A 9358-nucleotide genomic window follows, 5' to 3' on the forward strand; every position below is an offset into this window, starting at 1 on the left:
GATTCCCAGCAGGCATTGGTCCTATCTAGGAGCAGTCAGGGCTCATTTTTGCGCAAGGGATGCTGGGATTTGGAGTTTCCGTGCCACCCGCGCTTCAGCACGCGTCCCAGTCGGTCTTCAGAGCGCAGGCGCAGTAGAGGCGGGGCTGTGCTGTGAGGGACCCACGCTGAGGGGGCGAGCCCAAGTGTTCGCTGGTTGGCGGGTGCGTGACTGCGGCTCCGCCCCCTCCGGCTGCTGGTTGGTGTGCGTGCGCCCGAGGCTCCAGCCCCTCCTCGCTGGTTGGCTGGCGCGGGCCAATGGGCTGTGCCGCGTGGCGGTGGCGGGAAGTGCGGCGGGCACCGGCCGGGTAGGTCCGCGCGGGGCGGTAACCGCTGCGGCAGAGCCGGCTCTTTTCCCCGGCCTGAGGGGAGCCAAGCAGGCGCGGGGGGTGAGGACCCCGCGGCCCTGAGCAGCCTTCGCCCCAGTGTGCCGGAGGCTGGGGTGGTGGGGAGCTGCGGCGGTGGGGGCTGGGCCGTTGGTGGGTGAGGGGGCAGGATGCGGAGCAGGGTGATGGCTGGGCCGTGGGGAGGGTGAGGGGTCGGGGGTGGGGGCAGGATGTGGTGATGGCTGGGCCGTGGGGAGGGTGAGGGGTCGGGGGGGGGAGGATGTGGTGATGGCTGGGTCGTGGGGAGGGTGAGGGGTCGGGGGGGGGAGGATGTGGTGATGGCTGGGCCGTGGGGAGGGTGAGGGGTCGGGGGGGGGGGAGGTTGTGGTGATGGCTGGGCCGTGGGGAGGGTGAGGGGTCGGGGGGGGGGGAGGTTGTGGTGATGGCTGGGCCGTGGGGAGGGTGAGGGGTCGGGGGGGGGGGAGGTTGTGGTGATGGCTGGGCCGTGGGGAGGGTGAGGGGTCGGGGGTGGGGGCAGGATGTGGTGATGGCTGGGCCGTGGGGAGGGTGAGGGGTCGGGGGGGGGGAGGATGTGGTGATGGCTGGGCCGTGGGGAGGGTGAGGGGTCGGGGGGGGGGGAGGTTGTGGTGATGGCTGGGCCGTGGGGAGGGTGAGGGGTCGGGGGGGGGGGAGGTTGTGGTGATGGCTGGGCCGTGGGGAGGGTGAGGGGTCGGGGGGTGGAGGTTGTGGTGATGGCTGGGCCGTGGAGAGGGTGAGGGGGTGGGGGCAGGATGTGGTGATGGCTGGGTCATGGGGAGGGTGAGGGGTCGGGGGGGGGCATGTGGTGATGGCTGGGCCGTGGGGAGGGTGAGGGGTCGGGGGGGGAGGATGTGGTGATGGCTGGGCCGTGGGGAGGGTGAGGGGTCGGGGGTGGGGGCAGGATGTGGTGATGGCTGGGCCGTGGTGGGGCTGGACTGTGGGAAGGTGATGAGGGGCTGGGGTGGTTGGAAGATGAAGAGGGTTGCGGGGACTTCTGGGGTTGGGAGTCAGGACAATGTTGCGGGGGAGGGGAGAGCTGGCACTGGGATGATGATACAGTGGGTGTATGTGGCTCGTCAGCGAGGGACTGGGATTTGGGACTGCAGATGTGGGCAGTGGGGGTTGGTGCTGTTGTGAGGTGGGGTAGGGCTGAATTAGAGTTCCTGTCTGTTCAGCACCTTTGGAGAGACTAGTGTTGGCAAACCGGCTTTGTCTAGAAGCTGCTGTTCAGGTCATGTCTTCCTCCTTTTCTCCCCTAGTTGCGAGGTACGCTCTCCACTGGGAAGCTCACCTTTCTCTTTACCAAACATTGTTTGTTGTGTTCCCTGTTGATGCAGCAGTTTAATTCTGTACAGTGCCATTTTGCAGTGGTTATAGCAAACTCTGCAGCAGGACTGTGCTGAACAGTGATTCTTGAAAGCTGTCTCCATGCTCGATTTCTTCCTTAAAATCCCACTGTTGCTACCAATCCCTATGCAACAGGTTTCTATGTTCCAAGCAACACACAATAAAATATAGAGCACTAAAATAAAGCATCAAACAGAAGCACATGAAGCACTGGGGGGTCAGCTGTCAGATTTTTACCAAACTTTTCTTGTCTTTCTATTTCAGGATTTTCCTGCAGGTGAAAGTCTGAGGAGTGTTATGACTTCAAAGGTCTTTTTTGTCTGTTGCCCATTGGGCCACAAAAAGATATGGCTGCAGAAGCTAAGTACAGCATTGTAAGGGAAGTGGGCCGAGGGAGCTATGGGGTAGTTTACGAGGCAGTTGTCAGGCAAACCAGAAACAAAGTGGCAGTGAAAAGGATGCATTGTAATGTACCTGAAAATGTGGAACTGGCTTTGCAAGAGTTCTGGGCCCTGCAAAGTGTCCAGAGCCAACATGAGAATGTGATCCAGTTAGAAGAGTGTGTCTTGCAGAGTGGTCAAGTCTTTCAGCCAATCAGCCGCCAGTACAGGAAATCCGACAGTCATCTGCTGCTGATTGAGACCTGTCTGAAAGGGCGGAGATGCATGGACCCCAAGTCTGCCTGTTTTGTGTGGTTTGTGATGGAGTTCTGTGATGGTGGAAACATGAATGATTTTTTGCTGTCTCGCACTCCAGATTCACAGCTGAATAATAGCTTCATGCAGCAGCTGAGCAGTGCTGTTGCTTTCTTGCACAGAAATCAGATTGTGCACAGAGACCTGAAGTCGGATAATATTCTTATTTCCCATAGCCCTGGAGGTCCTTTAGTAAAGGTAAGAGGGTAATCCTTCTTGCTGCTGCTCAATATGTGGGTGAAGTGTTATGCCAATTGCATTACTTGCACTGAGTTGGTCACTTGGGTAACATTGTAATATTCAGTTTCTTCATTTGTTTCCTTCCCTTTGAACTTTTAGAAAAGGATGGGCAAGTCACTTGTATGAGTCTCAAAAGAGGATTTTGGTGAGGATGTGGGTCAGTCAGTTGCCTTTTGGACTCTTCCGGGAATCCTGAGAGCATTTCTGTAGCATCTTTCACGCACAAGACATTCCCTTAAGAGGAACAATTTAGGGCTAATTCAGTTTTAAATCACTACCTAGCCACTGTGTTCCTGATCAGTGGTGGAATATTTTGTCACTGAAAGCAGCAGGGCACCTGTGATTTCAGTGCAATCACTCTGCTGGGTCCAGGACCTATTGGGGCTAGACTTGGTACCACTGAGACTAGAGGGTTGCCATGCTAAATTGTAGAGGGTAAAATTGCTGGCAGAGAGGGACATTTTAAATACACTCTGCACTAACCAATTGCAACTAATCGTACTATAGTTCCTGCTTTCTGGAACAGGTTAATTTGTCCTTGGGGGGTATGGGAAGGAAGCATGAAGATATCGAGAATAAGGTCTTCAAAGGTTTATACAGCATCTTCCCTTCCCTTATTTGTGGACCTACAGTCCTTATACACTTGTCAACACTTACAATATTGTAGCCTCTAGCACTGCTTGCTGTTTTGGAAGCAAGAGGTTTTCTTGTCTCTTGCTTCAACTGGGCTCCAGTCATGTGTCTTTATGGTTAAAATGAAGACTGACTAATTCTCTTCCTTACAGTGACAGACTAAAAACAAGTCTGTCTTTGTAACAATTCAGTGGGAAGAGCAGCTTAGTGGCAAGGAAGTCAACTCACAGTTTACTCCTAAACTCCCAATTCCATGGGAGTTCCAGTAGTTAACCTAGAGGATGGTAGGTCTGTCCCTTGTGGGTAATCCATGTCTTGGCCCTCCAGATCAGTACTGGCATATGCTTTCACCTTTGGAACAGCCAAAGGACAATCAAACTGAAGTTTTGTTATTCAATACAGATAATAGTGAATACAATAGGGTTCAGAGCACTCAATAACCTGCTCAACTGCTGTTCTGTTCATGCCTGTATGCACAGTACAATGTTATAGGTAATAATGGTGACCTTCTAATCTCTTCTCTTTTCGTATATAGGTAGCAGACTTTGGCTTGAGTAAGATATGCCAGGGGAAAGTGAATGTGAACCAGCATTGTTTCTCATCAGCCTGTGGGTCAAACTTCTACATGGCACCAGAAGTGTGGGAAGGTCGCTATACTGCCAAAGCTGATATCTTTGCCCTCGGGATCATTTTCTGGGCTATGGTAGAGAGGATTACCTTCAGGGATGGAGACTCTGAGAAGGAATTGCTGGGTGAGAGTAATTGCTGTACAGCCAGCAATGAGCCCTAATTTACAGATCATTCTCCTACCCTATCCCCAGCAATCCTCTAAGCCATGAGGATCCTTTTCCCAGGTATAGTCACATCACCACCCTTTTTCCTGTCATAGTATTGGATATGGCTTCCTCTGGAGTCGGTCAACATTTCTCCATGTTACCACCAGAGGTATTGTCAGAAATCCGTAAAGCCATCTTCCCCTTTCTCCCTACCCCTTTCCTCATGTTGCTTTCTCTGTGGGACTCCCCATTCTTTAAGTCCTAGGAGCAACATGTTATAGAGCACATTATCTTAATTTTACTTTTGTCTGAAAGCTCTGTTAGACTTTTGTGATCTCTACTGCTTTTCCATTTACAAAAAAACTTTTGTGACATAAACGGCTAGGAGAAGAAAACTTGTCATCTGGCTTGGGCCATCCATTGAGGATAGGGGGTTGGGAGATCAACAGGTGCTCAGCAGAAATGGGACTAGCTCCAATGAACTTTAATCAACCAACCAAAGAACTCCAAAACAAAACCCCCAAACATATTCAAAAGGAAATACTGAAACTCAAGAGTTAAATTCCATTAGTGAAGCATTTTCAGTATATCCACACTCAAGATTCAGCAGCGTTATAACCATGTATGCTTTTCCAGTGGTTTTCAAACTGATTTGATCACGCCCCCCCCTTCTTTGTGTTTGTAGTGGTTTATGCGTCCACCTCCAGCTACACAAGTACATATACCAATATATGCTTCACTTGAATGAGTTTTGGTGTCTTTGTTTTTCAGTTGAGTTGTTTTTTTCTGGTGCACAAATGAGCCAACGATCCATTGTAATAAGAGCAAAAGCAAAGCTGCAATTGTGGTCCATGCTGACACTTAAATGTGCAAATGGATTAACCTACAAATGGCAATTTGTATAATGCTAGGCAAGCTTAACAGATATCCATCAAAATGCACAGCACCATCTGAGGACCTGATATGTCTGGAGGAATCAGCTTTGCTAGTTATTCACTGCTGGGGGTAAAATGTGCATAGTAAGATTGGGGTTCCCCCCCATCCCCTAAAGCTTCTCATGCCCTCCCGCCCCCGAATACAATCTGCACCCCCCAGTTTGAGAACTGCTGCCCTACCTTGTTACCCCTGCTGTAAACCTATCTTTCCTTGGGCTGATCTACAGTTGGTACATTTTGTCCTGCTGATAGTGATGGTATATTTAAAGGCCACGTAAGAAAATCGGTTATAAAGCTGGAAGGGATGTTGAGGTCATCCTTAGTGCTGTGTCTGGCTGAACAAGATTCTATAGCGATGGATGGTCTGTGATTCTAGGAATATCTATTGCAATAGAAAATCCACCTTGAAAGAACAGAATGACAATCTTTCATATGAGCATACTAATCAGAGGCATCTCAACTCATACGCAAGGAAGCCCAATATACAAAACGTACACATTTTTTTAAATGTCTGACATAATTTCAAGTCACAATAAAGGCATTCAGAGAGAGGTTCCTTTTACTGAGCTGCTGCTTTAAGTTTTCAAAACATCATGGAATTAAGAACTGAGAGAGTTCCTTTTCAAAATGCCAAACAGCAAAAAATGTTTTAGTTCTTGGCTAGAAAAATAGTAAATATTCTGGGTCTGAGACCAAGGCACGAACAGACTTTATTAAAGTTTATTCAATAGCCATCCGCCAACTTGAGATAAGAGACTTGCCTGGCTAACCTCCATATGCACATCGGTCACTTATTCCGTGCTTGCAGCAAGGGCAGAGCAGCTTGGCTGAGCAGAGCTTTCTTTGCTGTCTCTTTGGAACCCAGCTAATCTATTTTGACCAGTGATTTTATTTACATTTCTGTTCCTTAATTTTGCTGAGGAGAAGCTGTATCCAGCAGTCTGGATAAATGTAAATGGAACATACTGTCATTTAATATAAAAAATTGTTTGACTTAAATAACTGAATCACTATTTTCTTAGTTAACTTTTTTCTAAGTCATCTGAACCAAACACAACCTGCCTTTGTCTTTCTTAGAGCTTCCAGTTCTACTGATGCAGTAAAATTAATTGAAAGAATGGAGTAGGGGAAGCTCTTTGCAACAGGCTTTTTTCTCTGTCAAATGGTTATAGGGATCACACGCAATGTCCTGTGCAGGCTAAATTTAAAAGTGTGTTTCTGTTTCCCCCTCTGCTTGATGCACACTTGTGCTGAAATGGGGATGTGACAAACTTGAGGGTTCCTGTTTTGGTATTGAACTTCTTCTGGGGCTGATATCTTACAACACTTATCTTGGCAGTAGCCTCTGAAGTTGGGTTTCACATGCTGTGATCTTTTACTAATCTTGTGTTGCTTGTCAGATGGACGTGTGCTGTGGATGAACTTATTCTTGTGAGAATTCTCCTTTTCCCCAATCTGACTTCTCCCTCTTTCCAAACTATGCCCAGGAACCTACATCTGTCAAGACAAGCAGCTTATTCCTGTTGGGGAGGCGCTGCTGGAGAATCCCAACATGGAACTGCAAATTCCTCTGAAGAACAAGAAGTCCATGCCAGACGATCTTTGCAGACTTCTGCATGACATGTTAACTTTTAACCCAAAGGAAAGACTGGATGCCTTCCAACTAGAAATTCGAATCAGGAGAATCTCTTATGGCAAAAAGCGCCAACGCTCATAGCAGCATGGGGTGATCAGGTTGGTGTCTACTGGGCTTCTCATTTCAAACTTGCAATCCTAGTTTTTGATACTGACCTGATTGGCCTAAGTTCTTTAAATCTAACAGCAGTTCCCTAGATTCATTGCTTGGTTTCTTTCAGTTTGATTGCACCCTTCGCTGTCAGGATAGCTGCTCTATAGAAGGAATATTTTGGGTTCAGTATATTGTATGGCCCCATGAGTGGTAACTGCTCAGCACACTTATAGGTAATAGAACTGGAGATAAGAAACCAGTGTCAAATTAAGCTGTTTATCCCTAATAAGCACCTGTAATGGGTTTTGCACACATTCGTTACTGTGAGTTACCACATATTTTCTACGTGTGGATTCACCTTAAAAGGTGGTGTTTGGCACTCTTGCATGTTAGAAAAATGTGAGTCAGGTTATGTAATGAAAAGTTGACTGTTATGTTAATGCCAAGAGCCCTATCAGATTGGGAGTTGTGTTGTACTAGGTAAGGTGCTGTACCCAGAGAAAGGTGGGGTTCCTGCCTCAAACTGCTTTTACAAACAGGCCTCAGTCCTGAAATAGAATCTCCTAGAATGTGTCCCTGTGCCCTTCCTGGGCCCCTATGAAAATAATGCTGCTTATTAGGTCTGACTTTGTGCTCACACTTGGAAAATTTTGGCCCTGGTCATTGCATGTTATTGTGTGTCCTTTGTTTTGTTTTGTTTTTGAGACTAGACAGTATCAGCTTTAAAACTTCAAGTGTGTACAGCACAGATTTCAGAAATTCTTCCTGTCAAATGTTTTGTACATTGTAATGAGGAAGCAGTACGCCGTTAATAGGGTAGTGACCAAAACACTTCATTCTGTTGCAAATTACATTAATTCACTGTAATTTTCTAATTGTTGCATCTATTTTTAAGTCTGCTATAAGACTGTTCTCCATGGTGGACTGCAGAAACATTAGTTGAAATTAGCTGCAATAGAGATGATACCAAACTTTATAAGACTATCAATCACCTTTCTTTTGCCCCCAAAGGGGTCTCTTGCATCCTTTCCTCAGTGATGGAAAACCCCAGCTTTCTTCCTGAAGAATACTGGGCTCTCCCAAACCCACCAGGCAGAAGCACAGTTGTCTGTAAGGGTTGCTAATAAGTACAGTTTTTTTTCCTTCCTGGAGCTGGGAATGTCTTTCTGGCACCTCTAGCTCATACCAGCCTGAGAAGCAAGTGACACCAGCCTGAAACTTGTGGTCTAAGGCACTGTCATGCCCAGCAGTACACTAACGATCAGATCAGTGTTAGATTGTTTACTGTCATTTGACTGTGAATTCTTAAGCTAATGGAGTAGAAGAGCACAAAGGATGCTGTAGAAGATTGTGAAACTGATGATGTTTCCGTGGTGGTTGCAGTGTTTTAACAGTAAATCTGGAGACTGAAGTCCTCTCTGAATTGCAGGTACAGCAGGAAGGGCAGTGCAAATTCCCCCACAAAGCCCTAAGTGGCTGTCTCAGTCACCTGCTTCAGCAGTCTCCTCTCAGGAGACAGGGTAGCTCACTTGATGCTTGTTCAATTTTTGACCTCTGTTGAACCAGTACAGTGGTGGCTTAGCTATGTAGAAAGTTGTACCCTAGGAATTGGTCTCAAACCACTAACTGCAAACTAAAAACTGAATCTACCTGCTAACATGTAATTTGAAATAAGGGTTCTTGTTCCTTGAAATGCTAGTCTAATTAAAATCTTACTGAGAGGTGTGGTGATGAGGTCTTTGATTCTGACTGGCTTCTTCCACAGGTCCTGTATTCTTCTGTTACCATCACACAAGCATCCTGACCAATACCTCTGAATTCTCCTTGGATTAATGGTTTGACTCTGAGGGAGACTGGTCAGAATAAATCTTGACTGCTTCCCATTTACCCCAATGGTTGTATGTAAAGGAACAATTATTTATTTGTATAGTAATTTTAATACGCAAGTCTTATATAGATTGCCCAATTTTTTTAAATGGAGTATTGCAGACTGACCCTTCACTTGTATAATAGGGAAGAAGGATGTTGGTGACTGGGGCAGCCAGCCTTATCAACTCAGTGGCCATGCTCCGAAGAGTCAATTCCAGCATAACCTGTTCTTGGTACAGCGGATGGGGATTGTCTTGTACAGTGTTTAATTAGAGCTTTCCTTGTAATTCCTTCATTCCGTGGGACTTGGCAGGTAACTAAATGGTGGCTGTTTTTGAAAGAGTTGGCATGGTGTAATCTAATCTAATATTTATCCAAAAACTTTCTAGCAGAAACAGAATGTATTTTCATCACAGTAGTTTGTGAATATTCTTGCTTAGATTAACAGAAATGCATTCTTAGAATAAATACAAAGACTTTTAATATGCCAAATTGTTATTGGAATGTATGCATCACTATCACTTTAAGTAGTTTAGAGCCTGAAGCTGCCTGCTGTGTTAGCTGTTTGTCCCAGCTATTCTGACATGGGAAATGAAAAGGACTGAACGGGAGTACTGGTAGGTAAATAGGGACTCAACCTGTCTGAAAATAGTTAACACCTGTGGGATTGATATTTTAACTCTTTCTAAAAGCCCTTAGTTCAAGGAAGGTAACTAAGTAGCCTTGGTTTT

At 46.6% G+C, this 9358-nt stretch overlaps 1 protein-coding gene across 2 annotated transcripts; it reads left to right on the plus strand.

Annotated features, from left to right (window-relative positions):
• The first annotated feature begins 297 nt into the window (after positions 1-297).
• Positions 298-9110, plus strand: LOC140908463 (serine/threonine-protein kinase PDIK1L). 2 transcript variants are annotated; one of them, XM_073335610.1, is made up of 5 exons: positions 298-346; positions 2015-2643; positions 3854-4070; positions 6517-6763; positions 8524-9110. In XM_073335610.1, the coding sequence occupies exons 2-4, from the start codon at positions 2098-2100 to the stop codon at positions 6744-6746; spliced, it is 993 nt and encodes a 330-aa protein (XP_073191711.1). In that variant the 5' UTR covers positions 298-346; positions 2015-2097; the 3' UTR covers positions 6747-6763; positions 8524-9110. The 2 variants fall into 2 exon arrangements, with proteins under 2 accessions (XP_073191711.1, XP_073191710.1); XM_073335609.1 differs by lacking the exon at positions 298-346 and having other exon boundaries at positions 1732-2643.
• Positions 9111-9358: the final 248 nt, after the last annotated feature.

Source organism: Lepidochelys kempii, chromosome 3 (assembly GCF_965140285.1).
Source record: "Lepidochelys kempii isolate rLepKem1 chromosome 3, rLepKem1.hap1, whole genome shotgun sequence".
Taxonomy (NCBI): domain Eukaryota; kingdom Metazoa; phylum Chordata; order Testudines; family Cheloniidae; genus Lepidochelys; species Lepidochelys kempii.